This window comes from Charadrius vociferus, unplaced genomic scaffold, assembly GCF_000708025.1.
Source record: "Charadrius vociferus isolate BGI_N301 unplaced genomic scaffold, ASM70802v2 scaffold55, whole genome shotgun sequence".
Taxonomy (NCBI): domain Eukaryota; kingdom Metazoa; phylum Chordata; class Aves; order Charadriiformes; family Charadriidae; genus Charadrius; species Charadrius vociferus.
In genome coordinates this window covers 3,408,929-3,434,326 of record NW_009648444.1, presented here as the reverse complement: position 1 = coordinate 3,434,326, position 25,398 = coordinate 3,408,929, and the positions used below count along the sequence as shown (strand labels likewise).

The 25,398-nt window shown below is 39.5% G+C and overlaps 1 protein-coding gene across 1 annotated transcript in view; it reads right to left on the bottom strand.

The window, feature by feature from the left end:
• The window catches only part of MANBA (mannosidase, beta A, lysosomal), a 39,899-nt gene that overhangs the window by 1,462 nt on the left and 13,039 nt on the right, over window positions 1-25,398 (bottom strand). The window contains exons 7-15 of the mRNA XM_009885508.1: window positions 22,014-22,165; window positions 20,791-20,908; window positions 17,957-18,043; window positions 17,206-17,373; window positions 14,386-14,604; window positions 12,920-13,084; window positions 11,041-11,185; window positions 3,135-3,277; window positions 1,018-1,275 (exon numbers count right to left, since the gene is read on the bottom strand). Coding sequence (XP_009883810.1) covers window positions 1,018-1,275; window positions 3,135-3,277; window positions 11,041-11,185; window positions 12,920-13,084; window positions 14,386-14,604; window positions 17,206-17,373; window positions 17,957-18,043; window positions 20,791-20,908; window positions 22,014-22,165 — 1,455 coding nt within the window. The remainder of the gene's footprint in view (window positions 1-1,017; window positions 1,276-3,134; window positions 3,278-11,040; window positions 11,186-12,919; window positions 13,085-14,385; window positions 14,605-17,205; window positions 17,374-17,956; window positions 18,044-20,790; window positions 20,909-22,013; window positions 22,166-25,398) is intronic.

The following is a 25,398-nucleotide window of genomic DNA, read 5'->3' as shown; positions in this document are numbered from 1 at the left end:
TGTATACTCAGGAGACCAGCCATGCTGCCGTGAAAGAGATAAGAGGGGAAAATTTGGCCCATTTTCTTTTTGTAAAGCAATTATGCTGGTTCAGATTCAAAGAGATTAAAGACCTCTATTCCCCCCTTGTTTGGTTTAGCTTTAAAGAGCAAAGCTGCAGTTTGGAAGCCAAATGAGAAAACACACAGGTCCCTATGCTGCCCATCTGCTGATTAAGAATTTTGCAATAAGATTTACATGCTAAGAAGTGAGGCCCAACAAAATGTGTGCGTACACACTCACACAGGGCATGCTTGCTCTCTCTCTATAGAGCATGCTTGCTAGCAGCAGAAGAAATCTAGGGAAAAGCAGCAAATGGACTAAATGACAGTGTTACACATCATTGAGGCTTTCTGTGCCTCTTCGGAAGACTGCCACACTTGCCAGATATTAAGAAATAATCACTATTATGCAAATCAGAACCCTTAGCTGGAGGGCAGGGATTTGCAGAAGGAGGAAACGAGCATGCAATATTGCAATTGGTACACTGATCTGAGAGTTTGAGCACTTCAAGAGGAAATATTGCTGACAATAATGCACTCCACACTCCACTGAACTACCATCACCCAGTACTGACATACAGCACTGTCTGCAAGCCAAAACACTTGCCCTGATGCTATTTGTTATCTAGGGACAGAAAGAATGAAAGCAGCAATGCTGCTGCAGCCAGGTGAAATACAGTCAAAAGAGACTTCATTATTTGAAACAAAACAAAACCCAAACAACACAAAAAAAAAACCACACCAAAAAAAACCAAACCAAACCAAACAACAAACCACAAAACCAAACCACTAGTCTTACTTAGATATGCATATAGTAACACAAAAAAAAATTATCTGGTTTTGAACTCAATGCAGAAGCTAGAATTGCAACAGTTAAGTAGAAAGAACATTCAGTGGAATCAGACACTGCATAGCAGGCAAACAACAGTAAGATTAGCAAAACAAAATACAGTAATTTAACACGACCGATGCTTACACTAAGATGGGACTTTTCTAATCCTACAGCATCCTTTAGTGATGAAAGGAAGTGATGGTTCGTAGGACTCTGGAGCCCATCTTCTCCCACAAGACAGAAAGTAATAACGCAGCTTTTCCTGGTACAATTTCCGCATCTTTCCAGAAAGTCATTTATGGACTCCTTGTAGATGGGGACAGCACTTTGTGCTTTAACAGTCACTACATCTTTGGCAAGGGTGCATACTGGCTCCAAAGAACTCCAGGTGTACACAACGACCTATCAAGCACGTTGAAGAGAGCACAAAGCTTAGAAGAAAAGTTACAGCTGTGACAACAACCCAGCAACATGGTTTCAGCTGCTCACTGCAAGAGATGTTCCCTCAACAGTACCAGCCGATTTCCTCTAAGCAAGAAACTCCACAAAGATTTAAACAATCTATATGGCATTATTATGTCATATTATATAAACCAATATAAACCTAACAAGAAGCCTGTTTCAAAAAGTCTGGATGTGTTATTGTTCTTGATCTGCAAGGCTTTTTGTTTTCTCCAGGCTCCGTGAGAGAAGGGGGTTGCCAATTCCTGTCAAGGAAGTGCTGGGAAATGGAATTAGTAAGTGACTAATTCGTTGATTCTTTTTCCTCCCCTCCCTGATTAAAAAAAAAAAAAAAAAGTAAAATAAAGGATTTTCTTGAGATTGCTCAGTGTTATCTGATGTAACCCAACTGGGTAGTCCAGAGCTTCCACACAATCACTGTTAAACAGAAACAAGCTGCATCATCTTAAAAGGGATTGTGGAAGTTATATTAATACAGTAAAATACATTCCCAGAGATCACACATGCATTAAGAATGCAACCTTATGTTAAAAACAAAAAACAAAAAAACCCAACAAACCCAAGGCATAATTTGGAAGATATGCACTTAATGAGAATTACAGCATTATATCTCTTCATAAGTTTTAGGTTATTTTTGACCTTAACTGGGATTTGCAGTCAGAAAAGGTCTTAACTCCTTTCAAAAGTTTTACATTCCAAATGTTCTTTAAGTGTGAAATACAGTATTCATCAGAACTACCCTACTGCCAATGCTTCTCTGACGTTATCAGAAAATCTGATTTTAAGCCTGTTACAGTAATTCAGATCATAAACAAACAATTTCATTAAGTGCAGTCCTACTCTAAGTAATGACTATCCAGAAACTGCAACCATTTTCTATGCTATGTATTACTATGTAGAAGTAACCTTATATATCTGAAAATTCATGGCAGCCCACCAGACAGAGCGGTGAACTAGGAATGGGCATCCTCATACTACTAGTTCTGAAATTACTAGTGAGTCATTCCAGGTCTCTAGGTCTATTTTTCCACCCTTTCCAGCCTTTTCACATGGGACGCCTTTTATGTCAGAAATTGTATGTCGTAGTACAAAATGGCCCCTGAATTCATGTGGGATCTGCTTGCCATACGATTAGCAGGAACAAAATGTAACCAATTGAAAAACTAGACTGTGTTGTACAGGGCAAGTCAGCAGCCCAAATACTGCCTAAGAAATCCCATCAGTTTCTATAGCATTATGAGAAAACAGTTAAGGCATCAATTGTAAAATGGTGACATTGCACAGGTGACCTTGCAATTAAAGTACACCTAGATGTTCTGTTGATGTTTCAGAAAATAATCTAGTTCTTTCCCCCGAAGCAGCGTAGTTTGAGTACTGGTAAGCAATGGTACAATCCTTCCTTCCCCACCCCACCCCACCCCACCCCCACACACACACACACACTTAGTCAGTTAATCTAGTTCTGAAACCCAGGGAACAGCTTTATTAAGTAGCGAGGTACCATTTTTCACACTTCGTTCTATTTAGCGACCAATCCCTTTAAGATTTCAACAGAACAGTTAATTTCAGGCCTATACCTACAGGCTATAAGCAAGGCAATTAATTCCTTGTTCTGTGAAGCAGTACATACTACTATAATAAAGGACAGTGTTGCCTCCAAAAAGATTAAAGACAAGAATTGCATCTCATTGTATTTGAGCATGGACTTACTGAAGCTTGTCTATACAAAAATGTGCTCATTTCAGCTTCTGACATTTTTGCAGGAGGGATACAAGAGTGGCGAGAGAGGTGTCACTCACCCTCAAAGTCAGCTTGTGGTCTACATGAAGATCTGAAACACCATAAATGTACAACACACCTTTGTCTTCATAGGCCACGGGCAGCAGTGGTGCAAAGAAGTTCCGGGCAAAATAATGAAGCAGTTTCCACTTACCACCATACTCTGAAAAGGGTTAAAACAAAGAAAGATTCCAATTGAATCCAAGACTGCCTAGCACACAATCCCTTCCTGTGTGATCTCTGGTCCTGCTATGGCAATACAATACCCCCCTCCACCCTTTTTCACCTTTATCAGGTGCAGAGAATGACTGAAGTTACTCTTGTTTTCTTCCAGACAAGGCTCTGCTCTGGAAGTGATTTGATGCTCTTTCAAGCTTTTCTTTGAGCTTCACCAAAAGGTCCCATTTTGTAAGCATTGGTCCTATCATTGCTATGATGTTTTTCAGTCAAAGAAAGCTTCAAACCCAAGTGATGTTAACAACATTAACACAGCATACCACACATTAAACAAGCAGCTGGAGCATCTAAGTTGTTGAGAATCCAAACATGCTGGCACTGGTGGCATTGCCACAAACTACCACCACTATAAAGAGACAACAGAGTCTGACTTTCGGTGCTTAAACAAAGTGTTCTCTTCCCCTTTTTCAGTCCTCCTCTTTCAGTTCTTCCTTAGAGGAACATCAATAGCAATGAAGACAAAAAACCCCAAGTTCTCAAACCAAAGACAACTCTAAGTTAGGCAAAATGAATTTGCCATGACCTAGAGAGAACACTTACTTTATGGAAGTTAGTATACATGATGTAGACATATGTCAATCAGCTCACTTTGCCTCTTTAATGGAAAGCTGTACCTCATTACTTTTAATACTTTGAAAGTCTGCCATTAACAAACTGGAAAAGTCATCAATCGTTGCGTCATGAAACCATAGAATAGTTTGGGTTAGAAGGGACCTTTAAAGGTCATCTAGTCCAACCCCCCTGCAATGAGCAGGGACATCTTCAACTAGATCAGGTTCCTCAGAGCCCCGACCAACCTAACCTTGAATGTTTCCAGCGATGGGGTATCTGCCACCCCTCTGGGCAACCTGTGCCAGTGTTTCACCACCCTCATTGTAAAAAATTTCTTCCTTATATCTCGTTTAAATCTACCCTCTTTCAGTTTAAAGCCATTAACCCTTGTCCTATTGCAACAGGCCTTGCTGAAGTTTGTCCCCACCTTTCTTATAAGCCCCCTTTAAGTACTGAAAGGCTGCAATAAGGTCTCCCTGGAGCCTTCTCTTTCTCCAGGCTGAACAACCCCAACTCTCTCAGCCTGTCCTCATAGGAGAGGTGCTCCAGCCCTCTGATCATCTTTGTGGCCCTCCTCTGGACCCACTCCAACAGGTCCATGTCTTTCCTGTGCTGAGGGCTCCAGAGCTGGACGCAGTACTCCAGGTGGGGTCTCACCAAAGTGGAGTAGAGGGGCAGAATCACCTCCCTCAACCTGCTGGCCACACTTTTTTTGATGCAGCCCAGGATACGGTTGGCTTTCTGGGCTGCAGGCACACATTGCTGACTCATGTCCAGCTTTTCATCCACCGGTACCCCCAAGTCCTTCTCAGCAGGGCTGCTCTCAATCCCCTCATCCCCCAGCCTGTATTGATACCAGAAGTTGCCTCAACCCAGGTACAGGATCCTGCACTTGGCCTTGTTGAACCTTATGAGGTTCACATGGGCCCACTTCTCAAGCTTGTCCAGGTCCCTCTGGATGGCATCCCTTTCCTCAGGCATGTCAACCACTCCACACATCCCACTGTCCATGTCTCCAACAGAGATGTCAAACAGTACCAGTCCTAATACAGACCCCTGAGGGACACCATAGAATCACAGAATTGTCTAGGTTGGAAGGGACCTTTAAGATCATTGAGTCCAACTATCAACCTAACACTGCCAAAACCACCACTAAACCATGTCCCTAAGCACCACATCTACGTGTCTTTTAAATACCATCAGGGATGGCGACTCAAGCACCTCCCTGGGCAGCCTGTTCCAATGCTTAACAACCCTTTCTGTGAAAAACGTTTTCCTAATATCTAATCTAAACCTCCCCTGATGCAACTTGAGACAATTTCCCCTTGTCCTATTGCTTGTTACTTGGGAGAAGAGACAGATCCATACACTAATCCAAGCCATGAGCAGCCAGTCACTTGTCATTGATCTCGATCTGGACACCGAGCTGTTGACCACTAACTACCCTCTGGATACAACCATCCAACCAATTCCTCATCCATCCACCAAACAGTCCAGCCATCAAATCCATATCTCTCCGATTTAGAGAAGGATGTGGTGGAAGACCGTGTCATCAGCCTTATAGAGGTCCAGACAGACAACATCCGTAGCTCTTCCCTTGTCCACTGATGTAAGTTGCTCCATCACAGAAGGCCACTAGACTTGTCAGGCAGGACTTGCCCTTGGTAAAGTCGTGCTGGCTGTCTTGAATCACCTCCCTGTCCTCCATTTGCCTTAGCATAGCTTCTAGGAGGATCTGTTCTATGATCTTCCCAGGCACAGAGGAAAAGGGAAACATTGTACCCTTTTTAAAAATGGGTTCAATGTTTCCATCTTTCCACTCACCAGGGTCTTCACCTGACTGCCATGACTTTTCAAATATCATGGAGAGTGGCTTGGAAACCACATCAGCCAATTCCCTCTGGACTCTGGGATGCATCTCATCAGGTCCCATAGACTTCTGCATGTTCAGGTTCCTCAGGTGGTCATGAATCTGATCCTCTCTTACAGCGGGAAGGACTTTGCTCCCCCCAATCCCCATATTGTGGTCCATTCACTCAAGAGGTGTGGGAAGAGATGTTGGCTAGTGAAGACTGAGGCAAAAAAGTGTTGAGTACCTCAGTCTTCTCCTCCAAAAAAGTCTGTCCTCCAAAAAACGCAATTTTGCCAGATGCAACACTGCCAGACAACCATTTTGAAAGAAAAGCTGCTTTCATTTCTCTATTAGTTTTCCATCTAGCACTCACTGCCAGCATTTTAACTCTGTTGTTGTTCAGCCATCATCGAGTCATTGAAACTGCACTAAAAAGAAGTAGCAAGTCAGCTGTATCATAAGGAAAGAAGTTAGATACCGGTTTCATTCTTGTTTCCAGCTCTTTGTTTTATACAACAGGTTTTAAGTCAATGGACTATTTCCAGTAATAACTTTTAGTTGTAACTAATTACCCCTCTGTGTTTAGGCGCTTGTACAAAGCTCTTAGCTCTTTCAAACATCTCATAATTAAGGACTTCATTCAGAGTGATGTAGTCTTTAAAGGGCGCGTTTGTGGCTTTCACAGGCAGACCTGAACATGCTCTGCCTGCACTCTACATAGACATGAATGAACTTTGGGGAGAGCAAAGAGCATTAGCTCCAGCTTAGCACCTTGCACATCACCTTTTTTCAGCAATCTTGGAGAACAGACAAGAAAAGCTCACATCTGCCTGAAAAACCCACAGAAGATTCAACTGTGCTATGAGATTAGACTGTTGCCAACAAAACAGCACTGGCATTCAAGTTAATAGCACTGAAGCAAACTGAAGAGATGAAGTTTGAATAAAAACTTTAGGAGAGGCTGCTCGGTTTCTTCAAAACAGACAAACTTCTGATAAACTGATGAAAATAGCATTTTGGTGCTCTTTAGTATATGAACAAAGCCACATTCTTGCATTCCAAGGACAATTCCTGGCAGAAAACATTGGTGGTCTAAAGGACAATTCTCCCCAAAACAGGGAGTGCTAAGAAATTACTTTTCAGGGTCATGAAACTTGAGAAGACATTCGGATTGCAGATGGATTATCTGAAACAGAGGAAACTGTGGGGCAGTATCTGATCTAAAAAATAAAAGCAATGGGCCTTGCATGAGAAATGGGAACTGCACTTAACCTCAGGCTTTAGGAGGGGCTGAACTCTCTGAGGCCCTCAGGACTGCCACAGGACTCCTAGGAATTTCAGTTGTCACTCCAGGCCTCAGACTGAGCCCGCCACCAGCTCAGACAAGTTACCCAGCATGGGCTGAGGTTTCAGTGCTTGCTGACTTCAATTTTTTCCTCAGCTTAATTTACATGATGAAAATGTAGGCTTCAACTGTCTTAAATATGAAAATTAATAATGCAATTGAAGTAGGGCCATTTTCGTTACTTAGTGTAATATAAATTCCCATTTCTCTTTGAATGGGCCCTACCCTCAAATTCCACTGTGCCTTGATTTCCAACTGGTTTACATAACCCCATTCAGTGATTACTGGAGCGAGAGAAAGTTTGCTACATAGGCAGCAGATAGAGATCCTGAAGAAACCTGTACAGTGAAGAAAATTCAGACTAAACTTGGCATTACACTTCTGCCAGGAAAAAAAAAAAAAACCAAAAAAACAAAAACCCAACCAACACACAAAAGAAAACAAACCACACACTTAAAAGTTTGTACCATTTCAAAACTCGTCCTAGGGCTCAACTACTACAGCTATTGATTTGGGATGTTTGAAAACATCACTACCTCTGATCAAAGATAACTTTTCCAGCAACAGGATCTTGATAATACAATTGTCAAAGTAACTTCAGACAGCACAGAAAACTGAAGGTTAATGATAAAAAAAAGCTACATTCTTCAGCTTATCTGTTTTCTTTATTTCCTTATGACCAGAGTCATATTTCTTGATTTAAAAATAAGTAAGTTTCATAGAAAATACTCCCCCTGCCCCAAAAATGGACGAAAGAAATCTGGAGATCAGGTAGTTATCGTGAGAAATCTCTGGGCTTAAACTTTCCCGTTACAGAAATGCAAGCCCAAAGGTAACAGTCAAAAGTTATTTAAAACAGCCCTGGGGTGGTTTTCTCCATGACCCCCTTCCCCTCCCTTTAAATGAATTCTTAAAGAAATCCAGTTTTTAGATTTTTAATTCTTAAAGAAATCCCCCTTTTTTTTTTGCTCAATAATAACATGGGGTCTGCACTCTCTGCAGTAACTAAATTAAAAAACTAAAATTAGGTTTGTAATGAGACCCCAGTACCCTTTTTTCTAGCTCTTCCCTGAAGCCTTCCACACCGATAGCGGGAGCGAGAACAAACAGTTCTCCATGGAACAGATTTTAAATTAATCACTTCACACCATTAAATGCAACCTGAGAAACATGCTGCTAGTCTTTCTTCACCTCAGTCTCATGAATTTAGATCTATTATACTCTGTAATAGTCTGTGGTTTCAGCTCACTAGGGGCTCTAAATATTGAACCTGCAATAAAAGCCAGTTATCTGTTTAAGGGAATCTCATGACAACTGAGTTGTGTACCTCAAGGTGACACTTGGTGGGAATGAGGTAAACTGCCATATATATAGCAGCACTCTTCACCAAAATACACTGCATAGACGCTAAAGCATTCAGCATGGCACAACCGGCTCCACAACTAGGCTCTAACAAGTAAAACCCAGTTGTGGTAAAAGCTGTTTAGTTCTGAACTGAAGGCAGACATACTACAACAGGAGTGATGTGCTGTATTTTCATTCAATCCCAAGCAAACATCTTAAAGGTAAGTTAAAGGAGAAACATTTGCTACCTTCTTCCCTCCACACTTCATGAGGAAACACTTCCACATTGTACAGGAAATTATGTAAGCCCCTCCATGGCTGGCTGAAATAACAGATTTAAATAAGAAGTACTCATTGGTGATACTACTGTGTGATCTAACAAGATGCAGAATCGTGTTTTTGAAGTGCAAATAAAACTAATTTCTCTGAAGTTTTGCATAATTTCAGCCATTAGCATTTCAAAAATCCCTCTACCACACTGCCTAATTAAATGAATATTAAACCTTTCCTCATTCCACTGAGGGAGCAGAACAAAACAAAGGGACAGCTGTATCTCTGCTGAGCTTCTTTTCTGTAAACTAACTTCAATAACACATGAATAATTCAAGTATCTGATATATCTTCTACAATGACGTCAGCTCTGTACTTAAAAAGACATTTATGGTCTCCACGATCACTTCATCTATCAATACACCTGTCTTTACAAAGAGATATTTTTCCAAGCATCTATTTCTCTTGAGGCACTTAAAGCATAAGAGCATCAGCCATTGCTAGAATCATGAAAATGAACATTGGGATATTCCATTTCCTAATACAAGTCTAGAAAGTCCAGAAAGATTAGCATTATAGTTGGACCCCTGCCTCCACATTTAAATAAAATAGCTTATTTCTTCTACTGGTTTGTTTTCTTTTGTTGTTTGCAGTTACTTTGCTTGGATGAATAAAGTGGGGGGAGGTAGAACAAAAAGAAAAAGGGAGAGGGACAAACATCTCCCAGAGAGAGAGAGGATGGGAGAGGCTAATTTTTTTTTATTTTTTTTTTTTAAAGCAAGGCCAAATGGCATTTTATTGTAAGGACAAGATCAAGAACTTCGCACTAACTCTCAGCTTTTCCTAGTACGCTCATATTTCTTCACACATTAAATTCTTAAAAAAAGATTTTCAAAAACAGAATATGTGAGAAATAACTAAAACTGAAAGAGACTCTACCCAATTCCTATACAGCTGCCATACAACAGCTTCTCCATTTCAAAATGACTTCTAGACAAAACGTTCAGCACATGAAACACAGCCCCTTCCTTCATACCACACATTCCTCCCCTAACTTCTTACTGCCTAAGTGACTTATCTCTTTATGTCCGATTACTCTCTTTTTGTGCTCTAAAAGGAAAAATATATATACACTATATAAGGAGATATCACGTGCATAAACAGCATATTAGCAGAATATTTAGCCATAGTGATTCACTTCACCTGACACCAAACCTCAGGTAGTCATCTTCTCCTATAAAGAGCTTGTCAGAAGCTATGCTGGGTGAGAAATGTCATATGAAGTTCTATGAAAATCAAATTCAGCATGGAGAAGACAATTCATCCCATTTATCAGACAGGTAAGGGTACAATGAATCACACTCTGAAGATAACCATCTCTCCCCCTACAGAAGAAATCTAGACTAAATCCCATCCTGCTTAGAACACAATCACAGTTCTGTAGGGTTTTTTTGACAGTGCATTATTGCCTACTGAAAGGAGACATTTTTATCATTTTACCATGGGGGGCAGGGGGAACAAAATCAGCCAGATTTGTTGGCATTACGGAAAGTATAATTATACACAGGTTCTCCTTCTTACTCTCCTATCCCACTAGCACCCTCTCTGTCTGTTCTTACACAGAGTGGCTAGGTACACACATGCATCTGTACAGTTGAGCCAATAAATATAATCAGGGATTTCTAGGACAGGAACAGAATTTCTTAGAAGTTTCCAATTTTAAAAGAATTGATCTTTCTAATTTTAGAATTAAATGTGCAAAACACGCAAAATTTCTCTGGAAAAACCTGGATGATGTATCATACACAGTTTCCAGCTCTACGTAAGAAAAGCAAGGGTAACTGAAAGTTTACTTCACAAGGTGATTGTGCCCCCGATCTTAACCATCACTGCTTCCTAATAGGCAGCTTTGCCTGGCTTCAATGATATTTTTGACTTGGTAGAAATGAGAATACTGCTTAAATGAAAAAAAGAATATATATATTTAAGAAATTAGGTGTTACATACAACTTTAACTTCTCTAAACTAAACTTTGCTAAGACAAGGGTAAGAGTTGGTGGCTGCTAAATCAGAACTTAAACTGCAAAAACTTCCACAGGTAAATAATTGCTTTATTCTTTACCCTCTTCCACAGACTATTAGGATGATCCTGAAATCACTTTTTTGGAAAGCATTTCTAAAGGATGGACAGAACCACGTTCAAAGTTTGCAAAGTTGTGCAAGAGAGAGAGAGCAGAGCCTGGCTTCTTATTCTGATACTTCCAGATGAGGAAAACAAAACAAGACTAATAGTTGCTGCTTTTCACCAGACTGTCACAAAACTTACCCAAGGAAGCCCATGAAGGTGCCTGCCAAATGTCATTGAGTTGCCAGTACAGAGCTCCCATTGTGTGTCCTTCTCCCTTGATTATTTCACTTTGACTAAAACGATAGAATTCCGTCTCTGTCTTTATACACTGAGCTTGCATCACCTTGACCAACAAACACATAAAAAACGTTTTTGGTGTTTATTATTTTGTATTTTACTTTACTTTCAAAGCACGTGTGTATATATTAACATACAACACAGACTTCAGAGCAACAGCACATAACTTTAAACCTGAGTCTTCAGGGGTATACAACTGCAGTACAGTAGGCCTCTGCTTGAATGAGATCTATTCCTAGCAGCTCCCAACAGCTTTACAAGCAGTATCTTTAGAGAAACTCTGGAGGGGCTACTTCCTGCCTTTCATCCAGTGAAGATCACTGGGAAACAGGGTCTTTGAAAGGCAAATGGAAGACAAGAGAAAGAAAAATCAATTTTTTTAAAGTAATAAAAATAAAAACTCCAAGACTTGCAAAATGACATTGTGCTGCACTACCTCCAGTATACGCTACCATGATGTCCACATCCCTATACTCTGAACATATAAGATGCATTTCCAGTACACAGTCAAAATCATGCACTGAAAGAGAAGCCTTTTTTCACCTGCCCTCCCAGTTCTCTCCTTTCCCACCTTGACTTTAAAAAACACTTTCCAGAATTTTTCATTCACCAAGTTCTCAATAGAAGCCAAACAGCCTGTTATTGTCTTCACAAAGTATACTACTAGGCTAGGGAGATATTAAAAGAAAGTCTCAAAATAAAGGAAAAAGTTATTTTTTAGGACAGCTCAAAAGGTGAAGAGAACACTTCTAGTTAACCATTTTTTATCCTTTTTGCTATCCTTAATTTGGTATTCTTAAATTGTTTAACCTGCTAATAAGGCCCTGACAGACTTAACCCTGCAGAAACTCTCATGGCTTTTTGATTCAGGTTTTTTTTTGCGCAAGTTCTAGCCCTGTTTTCAATTTCACAGCATCATCTATCCTTGTTGTCTTGTCATCTGTGCCTAAAGTTCTCCAGCTGTTTTGTTTTTATACAAAACTTGCTGACTGCAGCTCTCAAACATTAAAAACTTAGTAAATGCGCATTCCTATCAAGTGTGTTTCTGAAATTCTTGGAATGCAACAAAAAGTAACAGCACTTTAAACTTGCCTAATAGCATTAATTAGTCACTTAAAAATCACATAGAAATCATGAAGAAATAAATAAGCACAAGGTAAGCTAGTACAGATGAAGAGCAAAATATAACGTACTGATTTAAAAAAAAAATCCAAAATGGATTATCTAAAATATCAGTATCTGAATCCATAAAAAAATAAAAGCTACTAATAATCTCATTCATTGAGAACTGCATTCTCTGGAAACAATCTTATTTCAAAAGTGCAGGTATTCCTTGTGGCAAAAAACAAAGCAGTAAGCCTACAGGGTCCACATGAAGAGCAAAACATACCCACCCTGGAACAGGGAGTAACAGCGGAGCACCAGAAATAATCGCGTACCAAGGCCAGCACATCCCAGCATCCCCAGCCAGCTCCATCAGTGGACCCAGCTGGGGACAAGGACCAAGGTGACACACAGAGTCAGACTTTCTCCCAATTGAACCGGTTTCTGGAAAATACCCCGGAGAAGTATTCCAGACCTTCTATGATGAAAATTGGAGTCCCTCTCCAATAAACTAGAGACAAGCTAGTTCCAAATTAAACTGGACTCTCCAGTGCTTCAATGCAGAAACTTTCTGTAAGACTGAACATTAATTAACAGATAGGCCCAGTTTTAACTACCGACAGTATCTAATGGAACAAGTACTAACAGCTACGTATATTGAAGACATTGGTGTTACCTGAGTGAGGTAAATCATATCTTTGAACTTCTTTATGGGATCTGTGCTCTGGGGAAGCTTGAAGTGATACCCAATTTGTTGGAGCATCTGATCATTGCCATTTTCATGGTGTTGTCGATGGAGAGAAAAATTGCTGGTATAGGACCAGTCCTCAGTGGAGGAAACCTTTTAAAAACCACAAAGGTAAGAGATCAGAATGAAAAGGCAAAATGTGCATTTAATGACTGACAGGATATTCAGGAAAGGATATCCATTGCAGCCAGCTGACATCATCCAAAACCTTTAAATCTGGTAGCATATTTCTATAGTGCCTCATGCAAGGATTTTTGAATCAATAACATCCTTTGCTTACACTCCTTGTACAAATAAATGAAACCAGACATTGCTGTTGAACCCAGAAGAGCAACTTTTGACTCAATGGCATTTAACTTATTTGTCAAAGGTTCAGTTTGGCCAAGGGACCTCAGAGGTTTTCTTGCATTCATAGTAAATCAGAAACACCCCAGGTTAAGACAGAAGAATGTACTCTAGTCAAACACATTTAGGCATAAGTCACAGAAGTTAGTAGGGCTATAAATTCTAATAATGTGTACATTTTCAAAACCTGCCTCTGAAAACAAATTATCATGAAACAGGTTGTTTTCAGCGAAGGACAAAAATGCAGCATAGCTCATGCAGTTATTCTTGTCAAGCTTTCATGGTAATTACAATCTCTATAAAATATTTTTATTTAAATTTGTTCCTTTTTAGGCTGGATTGAATAATTTTCACTGTTATTAATATGGATGAATGTACTGATTATGTCTCAGATAATATACTTTGCCCAACAAACTGAAAGGAACATTCTGAACTCCTTTTAGTTGCACGCATGGGTATCAGCATGATACCCATCTCTCTCTGAACAAATAGACAAACGGCATATGTGTCTGCTCCAACTGGGAAATAAGATAGAAAATACAATATCTAAATTTAACAGGAGACAAAACCAAATCCTCTTAAATGCAATACAAAGAAATAAATTATTTAAGTAAAAAAAATTGGTAAAAATTATAAAAATAATATGTTTTAGAATTCAGCACAATTCAGCTTTCGTCACGTTTCTTCTGTTTCTAAATGAACACATATGCGTAGACACAGCAAAAAGAAACAGATGTTAGGCATTCATTACTAAGCTATATATTAAATAGAATTAATATTAAAATTAATAGTCTCATAATAGTCTCTCATCTAAACTTGGTTCCTCTTAAAACGTCAAGGGAAATATATTGAACACTGAGGAGGGAAACAGTCCAGTTTCATCCCCTCCCTCCACACCAGCATACACCTCTATCCCACCTGTGCCATACCACACCTAACAACGTATTATCCCAACTACAGTTCAGATACTGTAGTTTGTTGGGCAGAGACTCATTGCCCTCACTAAATGAGAGCAGAGGGGACAGTAACGTGTAGCAGCCCAGCCTTACCTTTTTGATAGTACTGAAGGAAGGCCAGGATTGAAATCCATATTCTGAAGCAAAACGAGTTTTAGGATACACTGTCCAGTTCCAGCAGTCATTGATGTAGTCATAAAAGTGAGTGTCACCATAATGGGTATCATAAGGATTCTGGGAGACCCAGCCCTCTTTAACTGACTCCAAGCCATTGCTGGGACTGGATGCAATAAAAGGACGACTTTTATCTTCCTGGGATTTAAAAAAAAAAAACAAAACCACAATCTCCTCACAAAGTGTTTGGCTCTCATTATCTGAATACATAGACCACATTTTTGAAAAGGGGGATGCAGGCAGAACACACCTTTTCCAAATTTCTGCAGCACCACCTACGAAACATTCCCCTTTGTGTCCTGACATTCATCATCTTTACTTGCTTAATGAGCTTCTTATTTAGGTACTTGGAGGACAGCTGGGCATGATATTGCTTGCTCTGCTGTTCTAAGGGATTCTCTCCTCACATCAAGAGATTTTCTATCTTTATATGCTTCTAAATTCTTAATGAAAGCTATTTAAAGTGTACCTCGTGAAAAATAATCTCAAGGAACATTAATATTTGAGTACTATGACTTCTTTATGGCAAATCATTATTTTAGCAGTGTTTTTGCAGGAACAAGGCCACGATTTTCCCCTTCTTATTAAGTAGTCACCTAAATTTAGTCCTAACAAATCCAAGGTATTCTGTTACTAATGTTTGCATAGTAGCACTGCAGGTTATTGTCATTTTGGCTGGCTCTGCATGTTAAGATAGATGAGGCTGTAAGAACGGTTACATTTCAAATTGTTCAGAGCTGCCTTTATTTATAGCCTCAGTAGATTCAGTATACGAAATCTTTTAGTGGTACCCTATAAAGTACTGAAGGAATCCTTTTGCAGGTATAATTCATTTAGCACCCTACTTGTAGTAAGACAGAGGCCTGACTTAGTTACCAGTCACAGGTTACAGCAATTGGCTCCAATACAGCAAAGCACTTAGACATGTGCTTCATTTTAAGAAATAGTCCTGGTTCCCAGTCTTTTTTTTTTTTTTTTTTTGAGTAATTATTAATTAACTTAAATGATTTACTACAGGATATACTGTATTCCCTGAAGTCTTTAGCTCAAGCTTAAGTTATACAGTCCAGTAGTGCTAGTCATTACAGGTTTCCTCAGCTGGTTTGTATTACACAGGACCTGAAATTACTTCCTTCTGGCACTCAAAATAATTATTCTATGGGTTTAAAATAAAAGACAGCCCCTCCTGGACAGCAATGCTGCACAAGTGAACCGTAACTAACAAACAGTATCAAGCCAGAACACCTCACTTTACTGTACATGTGCTGGCCATCCAACTCATGTAGCTAATCACAGAAACACTACAACATACCTTTACAAACAACTCCATTCCAAAAAACCTAACTGAAATACAGAAATCTAAACCCAAGATCTTAAGCAGGAATATAAGACACCATTACTATTTAGAACACATAACTGCCCTCAAGAGTGGAATCCTTTTCAGCAGGTTTTTTAAAACCTAGCCTCATTTTTATTGTTTCCTCATATCTCAACTTTTCCAGTAGAAAGGAATTCCAAATTCTCTACTACTCTGACAATGCCAGTAGCCTCCAGTAACAAGCAATAATATTGCTGTCACCTACATACTGAGTGCCTGAAACTTCAGGTCATGAGCCTCATAATATGAAATGCATCTCAACCTGAAAAGGACAGAGATTAAACTAGAACTATCATACCCTGAAGTCAGTAAGATCATGCTGTACAAGGGATAACTGGGTAGGAAAAGGCCACTAGCAATTTTAGGTTAACGAAAACTCAGTCTTGTCTAAGAGGAAAGTTATAACCGGACAAAATTCTTGCAACATTCTGTTTCTTAGCTAACAGGGGAGTTACGAATACTCACCTGTGGTTCAAGCATTGTTTGTTAATCCCTATACAGTTATGCAACATCAATTTGGGACTTTTAAATCAATTTCACTTTACATACACACATAAAAGTCAGTTAAAAGCAGATTCCATTAAACAATGAAGAACTGCAATACCTCTAGGAGGAGAAATAAAACTACAAAAGCTGCACAAAATGGGTAGTGCCAAATCCATGTGCTTCTGTTCTGCGTGCTCACAGTTTAAGTCTTATCTCAAAATATTTTATTTTGCCTTCATATACTATAAATTACCGTTAGTCTGTTTTTCAAAAACACACAATATAATGACTACACAGCATCAGGACAATGTTTAGAATAGCTTTTGTTTAACTTGCTTAAGTCAAAAATCTGAAGTCAAATACTGGAAGACCACAATGAAGACATAACATCTTTACAAATTTCTTCAACTGCTTCTTAAAGGCTGGATGGTTGTTAAATCCTTCTTACAGTATCCTTCAACAAAATCAGGATAAAGGAAATCTGATCATCTAGATTAATTAATTAATGGGCAAATTGATTTTTGTCCACTGGAAGTGAAGGCATTTGTGGCGATACTAAAAACAGGAAGGAAAAAAGAAACAAGATCCACTACACTTTCAGGTCTTCAAAGGAAGACACACCAAAGTGTTAAAGACATAAGTAATTTTTTGTTTTGTTTTACTGTGAGGATAAACCTTGAGTTTACAGAGTTGTTTACAAGAGCTTGGAAAAAGCAGTTCCTCAGTAACATGCAGGTTTTCATTTTCCAAAAGGATTTTAAAAATAAAAAAAAAAGAAAGAAAAAAAGAAAAAAGGAATCCCAAGTTGCTCAAACTGCAAACATAAAAACCTTTTGCCAAGCCATATTCCCCTACAGTTTCTTGAGATCACTTACAGTGAGAACTATTTCTCGGATATTCTTCACATAAAGCATCACGTAGTCTTTGATATAGACTTCTCTGTCAGCATAAGGTATGGAAAACCAGTTGCTTGCAATTGCTGCTTCATTTTCATTGTTACCACTCCACAGAATAATTGATGGATGGGATTTTAAACGCCTTACCTGAAATGCAATTTACAGTTTCAGAAGTCACACAAAATTACTTCTCTTAAAAATAATAATAAATAAAAAAACCCACCACTTTATTACTACTTGAATTACAAATGCATATTACATAGACTGAGCCTACAATTCCTGTTTTTATCCACGCTGTTTACTATTCCCTCAGCTCTCCACCAGGCTCAAACTTTCGTAATATACACTTACAGAGGGTCAAACTTTTAATATGCTGACATATATCCACCATATACACATGTGTATCTCCATCCCCATCTGCTCAGCCACATGTGAAGGGTAAATTCTGTGCTCAGGCACGTTGCAATCATTAGAGCTCACTCTCAGTGAATGCTCTTAAACATCCTTGAGAAGAGGAAAATTTGGATATGAGAAAGGCCTGTACCTCTGTTTGACTGACTACTCCTGCAAATAAGTTAAAGAGGACTTAGCAAGGTCACATTTTGTGTCTGCTACATAAAGGTACACTAACAAACATTTCCAAATAAGCATTTTTTGAAAGCTAACTTATACAGTCAGTCAATCAAAAATAGGGAATGGAAAATAAAGCTTTGACACACAGACAAAATACCTGATGAGAAACTTCTGCTCTTACAGATTCTAAGTAATTCTGGTCAGTTGGATATAGTGCACATGCAAACATAAAATCCTGCCAAATCTACAGGAAAAGGAAATAAAAAAAAAAAATATCTGTTAGCAAATCATTTAATGTACTTGAAAAATATATGGTTATTGGGATGCACAATCCTTTGTTCAGACAGAAGTTATTTATCTCAAAAAGAATTAAACTGAAATGTTCTATTTGTTATTCTTGGAAAGTACCACCAAAACAATCCCGTCGTCCATGGGGTTCAGTATGCGCAGACTCCACTGTGGTTTTCCTTTATATCAGAGTTACAAAATATTTATCCTTAGAAATCAGATCCTGACAGCCTTCACTGATGAGTGGAATATTGCTCAGTAGATGGAGCTTCAGTGGAATACTTAGAACCCATGCACTGCTCAGATGCGAACACGGGGCAACCTCCAGCTGAACAGAACAATTCTGTATTTACTACTTTGTAGGTGTAACACCAAATCCAGATTAGTATTAAAAAGCAACAGTAATTCTTCAGACGTGGTACCAAGCATACTTACCAGATGTTCAAGCATACTCATTAACAAAACATTTCCATACCAAAAGAGCAAACTGATCTTCAAAAGAGCAAATCTTACCCAGTAAGAGGGGCAGAAACAAACTAGATCTTCTAACACCACAGTGATCTTTCTCTTCAAAGAAAGATCAAGTGGATACCACTAGAGAACAGCAAGCCTTTTGATTCAACAATGAACTCCATTTATACCTTGATGGAGAAGAATTACAGAAAAGGGGAAAGGAAGAAGCCCAATGAGATGGCCAAGATTTCTTGGTTTACCTCTTGGTTTTTTGTTTTTATTTTAATTGTTGTAACTTAGAGACTCCTGATAGTCCATCTCAAATGTTAATGGAAAGATCTCTTAAAGGATCACACTAACCCAAGGAGTTTGTAGGAGACTACACTTTTCTGAACAACATACTGTATAAACAATGGAGAGAGCCAGACCAGCTCCTCATACAATTGTATTTTCCTTGCAGTAAGAATGTGCTTTTCCGTGACTTTTTTAAGCATACATTCCCTAAGAAAACTGCAGATAGGGAACAGGACAGTGGGATGTAATAGATCCATTAATAACTGTTACACTCCTAGTACAAAAACAGCAAAGCTATTGCTGAAGAATCACTCAGAATCCTTCAGTGACTGTGTAGAATCAAAACTCTCTATTGAAAGAAACTTTCTCTTGCTATTTCCTCAGTGAGCTATCACTGTTTTTCCTTAAGCACAGTTTGACTCTAATGTACTTTTAAGCCTTTGCAAGATCATCAGAAGAAACAAAACCAAAAGCCTCTAGCACCACCCCCTTCAGAATAAGGGTCTGATTTTCTGCATTTACTTGCTATTTTGGCTGCTAAATAAGATTTAAATCTTGCATTGAACACTGTACAGGCACAGATCTAAGTGGCCTACTTAGGTGCCTAGTGTCAAAAATGAAAGAACTGTAAGTGCTCAGAAGCCCTGAAAATCAGGGCATGCATTCAGATGACTAAAATAGATGTAACATTTTATTTTTTTTCAAGCACACACAGCAGAAGGCAGCAAGGTATCAATTCTGTTTCTCTGCTTTTTACACTGTAGAATAAGATGAAACACACTTCTTGGGATTTGAACACCAGATGCAACTTGGCCTTCACTCATCTAGTCCCTACTTCACCAAAACATGTGCCTCCAAGCTCATATAATCAAAGGTACTCATCTAGGATTATCCGTGTTTGCAGCAGGTGTTCCCCTTACAGCTACAATTATACTCAATTATAGCTTGTTCAAAATGGCCCTTTGGATAAGACCTTCCATGCCTGGCTTCAGGCCAAGTGAAATATTTTTGTTTAAAAAGTTGGAATCAAGAAACCCCCAAACCTTTTCAGCTATTGCTACAAAGGAGCAAACACTGTTAAAAGAAAAAAAATCCATTTCCACCACACAGAAAAGCATGACTACCTTGTTTGGTGTTTTGATAACTCAGAGGTGGCTGAAAGCACAAAATTCAAATACAGCAGGCCTTAAATGCTTGTTGAGGTCAGATTAAAAGGCCTTTGGTCTCAATCTGGGGCATACACTCAAGCCCTCAGGTTCCCCAGCTGGGCTATTCTCATATGAGCGCAACCTAAACACAGCTACAGGATCCTAAAGTCTGACTGCTATGGAAAAAAATATTATTTGATCTTGTGAATAACTCCCCTCCTATGCACTCCTTGTTTCACAACTATTTTTACTGAGTTTTGCAAGTCCCCGTTGATACCTACAGTCTACAAAAGTTCTTCTATCATGCTCATCATTACAGCGTAAACATCTTCTTCCTGCATTAAGTGACATCACTAGTACCAGTCCCTCAGCCATTCATTTCTTCTCTCATTCTTTTCCAAGAGAGTAGGAAATGTAGAACTGGGAGAGAGATACAGTATATAAAGATGAGAGTTCAGTTCTGAAAAGAGATAGAAGACAGGAAGTTAAAGCCACAGTCCTGTTGCTCTGATTTTGGGAAGTGTCGGGGTGGGGCAGGGGGCAAGAAGACAGTGGGGAGAAAAGGAAGAGGAGATGAAGGAGAGATTCTGGGCTGGGAAGGGAGGTGGGGATGAGTGAGGAACAGTGTTGTAGCCTTAGTTACAAGAGAAAATACAAGCTGGGAGTTTAATATAAAGTCTCCAAAATATCACTTCCATTTTCAACAGACAGCCTCAGTAATCAGGAACCATTAAACTGAAAAGAAATTAAAAAAAAAAAAAACATGTTGATCTGACTTCTCAGATTGGTTCTCTACCAATCTTCTTACCATTATTCCCAATTCATCGCAAATACTGTAAAATTCATCTTGTTCATATACTCCTCCTCCCCAAACCCGAAGTGCATTCATGTTAGCATCTGCTGCAGACTTCAAGAGTAGCCATAATCTGTCAAATACAAAAATATTTATACAAGTTTTGTGAAACTGTATCACTTAAGTGTTTCTAAGGTTATTAAAAACAAAACAAAAACCAAACCCAAACATTCATCGTTAGCAGGCAATCTAAGACTTAGGGCTCTGATAGAAACCAGACTATTTTGATACCCTCTAAGCCTGCATGTCTGGACAGAGCTCTCAAAAATCAACTTTTTGTGCAGGAAACATTACTTGGTCCTGTTAGCACTTATGAAATGGATGAAGTGGCACATGCAAGTAAGTGCTTTTACAGAAGTATTGGCAGGACCAGATTTAGAAATACTATATTTTATTAATCAGGTTTCTCCTTTCTCCTTAGATATTACTTGCTTTAAATATCGCTTACTTGAATTCAAGTCATCTTTTAAGCATGTTCAGAAATCTATTCTCTTCCCAAGTTCCACAATGCATAGCGAGAAGGGGGGGGAGTGAGAGGTGGAGGAGAAAGACTGAGACTCTGAATCTCATTTTAAGGGATTCAGATTCCATTAATTTTTCTTTAATCATGCTGGGACCCTCTAAATTGCATGTGAATGCATACTACAGCATGCCCTGTTGCCCCTGGTTCCCCAACTACCCAGAGCAAAGCTTAGTCAAAGTTTCGGCATGGCCTCCATCCCATCTGCATCTCTGGGGTGCTGTGGCATTGAAATCCAAGAAGCCTGGACCAAGGGGCAGAAAAGAGGGAGAGGGGCTACTTTGTACTTATGTGACCCTGCGTGAGATGGGTTAGGACATGGCTGAAGTGCATTTCCTTCAAGTACCACTGAATGTGTCCCAGGCAACAGGATCAAACAGCCTGAAGATCATCCCTAAAAATACCCAAGAGGCCAGTACCCCGTAGAAAGCAACCAACCACCTTCCCATCAGTTATTGCACTTACATGCCTTGAACTTCACTTAAATCTATTAAAGATAATTAAGACCTAATTCAGAGGCCTCCAACCCACAACAATTAGTGTCCTACCTTGAAAGGAGTTCCACCCCTCAATGTCACCCTTTGACAGAAGGCGGATAGAGAACCAGGAGGATGAAAACGTGATTTTTCCTCCTCAGAGAACATCAAATGTGGCTTACGTGTCATAGGTCACTCTGTCCTGGAAAGAATCTGCTGGAATCCAGTTCGAGCCCTTAATGAAAATGGGTCGGCCATTGATTCTGAAGTAGAAACTCAGACCTAGTGAGCCCGGAATAGGCTCCTGAACAAGTTCTACTGTCCGAAAATAGGCCTGTGAAGACATGAAACTTAGGTTCAAAGCAGACAAAAATAAATTAAAACAAAATAAATCAAGAAAAACATTACAAAAGGGATTCAACGGAACACTAACAGCTTAGAATTTGTCAAGAAGTCAAAAGACACGGGCTCATCTCAAAATTCCTGCTTGATTAAAACACACTGTAACAGGGCTAAAATGAATCCTTCTGATAAGCTGGTTCACTTTTGAAAGTTACTATCATAGTGTATGAGAAAGCATGCACAAACAAGCATGCGTGTGCACACATGTATATATGTGTGTAAGAGACAGGCGCATGTTTGCTTGCTGCAGAATTCAGTCAAAAGTTCAGTTGGGAACCAGCAGTGGTTGCATCAGATCAGACACACCATTTAATCTGCAATTTTGGCCTCACAGGAGACTGCAGAAGCTCAACTGTAAGTCTTGTCTCTGAATGCTAGCTTCAGGTTCATCCAGTAAAAGCAAAATCTTTTGCTGCCCTTAAATAATACCTTTTTAAGAGGTGTAGCAATTAAAGACACAAAGATACGCATGCAAACACAAATGCTAGTTTGGAAGTGAAGGGCCCTCTGGCCATTACAGCTGTGTTCAAAAAGCATGATCAGCCATGAGGCTTCAGAAAGACCAGTTCAGCTAAATAACCACTAACTCCATGTAAGTTATTAAAGGTCATTCCAGATAAAAGCACACCCCAAACAGAAGCCAAACTTTTACTGCAGACACTGAAAAAATTAAAAAAAAAAAAACAACTTCCTGCTGCAGGTGGAAGAAATGTTCCCAAGAAATCATTATGGATGTTTTCTGGGACTTTGTTTCAGTCAAAGCAACAATGCTGCTCTGAGGGGACTGACATAAACACAGCCAAATCCACAGTCATGACAGAGTAGTTACTTGACTGCAATAATACTTTGCACCTACTCCTGATTTCTAGAGGTATCTGCAACACCTGCTATGGGGCAGATGCAGAGCAGCTGCCATGTTAGGCTCCTGTGCAGCTGCAAAATCTTACAGAAAACATCTCTTTCAGAGACGCTTTAGACTTCTTTTTCTCCTGCATCCTTGTTCCAGTTCAACTTATCCAGAAAGAAAACTCCTTCTTTCTGGTACCTGTTGGTCATTATTTAATTTCCCAATTGCCCCCTTATGATAAAGTGAAGGAAAGCTAATAGCAAATTTCAGCCAACTCGCACCAAGCTACAAGTTTGGGTCAGGAGGGCGGGAACCTTATTTTTTCTAAATTACCCCTAAGACAGCAACCACTCCTCCCTCAGATGACTATTTGCTATACCTTTTCAAAAGGTCAGCTTGTAGAGTACAGCCTGTTCTCCCTCTGCCACAAGCTACAGTTGAGACAAGTGTCTGTCAGTAAATCAGGTTAAAATTAACCTAGTTAAGTGCAAGGGATATACCTGTCTTTAAAATAAAATGTAATTCTTTATTTCACACACCAGACAAGGCTGAAGTTCAAACGGGAAAAGACTAATCCCACTGTTAGACTGTGTTTTTTAAACTTCCAGATTATCAAAAATCATACAGATAGAAAATTATGGTGGTAGAAAAGCCAAAGAAAATCATTGTGGTTTTTGCTTTATCTTTGGTGCTTCTTAGTCAACTGGACAATTGTTAATTAAACACCTGGACAGAGACAATGCACATGACAAACTAGATCACAGATCAGTGACTTCAAACCAAACCCTTCTGCATCATGGCAATAACCAAAACGCAGAAACTGAATTAATAAAAAAATTGGACTTGCCTCAAGTCCTGAAGTGTTTTACAGTTTTGCCCCAAGGGCAACAGTGGATTAGTGGTAAGTGGGGCTCAGCATCCATACCAATAAAGAAATTCCCAGCTAGAAAAAACCCTACAAAGTCAAACCACTGAGGGGACCTTTTGGATTCTCTGTCTAATATCTCTGTACACCTACATGTGCTGAGGACAGTATGCCCTGCCTTTTTTCTACTGTGATCCCATTGTGCACTGGGTTGATTTTTGAATCTTACATCCATTCCTAGAATTTTGCAGATTTGTTTTAATACGAGATGTTGAATTAAAAAAGTAAGCAATATTTCATACAACTTTTATGGTCATCCTAACTACTGAAGGGTAGAAAAGAAAAACTACATTATGAGTACCACATTAGCAAAAAAGTTCTGACCTTCCTACAATGAATTCAATTACTTGGAGAAAAACTCCTCGGTCTCCAGTGTAGCTCTTTTTGTGGGACAAAATGGAATGGGATTTATAGTTGGGGCTCCCAAAGTATTTGGGAGGTCCTCTTAATGGATGTCATCAGGCAGGTTGGGACTGTCTCAGAGTGCATTTGTAATGGAGTATTTATATTACTAACAGAAGTAATGTGATACTGCTTTATTCATACTTAAGTGGAACTGATGCAACTGGCCAAATCCAAGGCAATCTGAGAGGCTGAAACACCCAGGCAGGACCACCCATACAGCAGGAGCAAGAAGAAAAGCTCCTCAGCTCCATCTCACATTCCCAGGCCTCCACGGTTCAGCGCCTTTGTGTTCCCATTGCATTGCTCCCCGAGGGGCCCACTCGGTAACACAGCACCTTGTCCTGTTCCTACAGCAGCTTCCTTCTGCCTTGTGGGGTAAAAGAAGGGCAGGGGGAGACAACTAGCATCTGGCATGCTTGGTTACATGCCTTTCTGGCTACTGAGACCTTGGCCACCTTGAAACCTGTCTGATAGACCTTGCTGCACAAGGACTGAACATTTCTCAAAGTCTTGGGACACACAGAAGAGGCTCTCTAGTCACCACAGACCAATCAGCTGGTTCTGTGCACAATTAAGAAACAGATACCTGTGTTTTTAAGTCACATACAAAGGTTGTGTACCCAGTTAAGTGACCTGTGGATCCCATTTGATGTTCCCAGATATAGCAGTAGGAAAAGTAATGGGAATGAAGATGCCCAGAGCTGAAATAAGATCACAAAATGCCCCAGTGACCTAACAAATTAGCACGCAGCATGAAAGCTGTGTGAAAACTACAAAGCCAAAAGTAAAGACTTCTGGAAGTCATGCTAAAAGGCCTGGGGGGTGAGGGGGAGGGAAGAGGGTGTAAAGGGAGGGAGGGAAGGAAGGAAGGACAGCTAGAGGTTAAGATCTTCCAAGTACTAAAAGAGCCTCATGAAATAAAAACCTCTGATTATAGGGTGGAAGAAATAAGCATACAGCAAGATGGGGAAACAGAATCAAAAAGCAA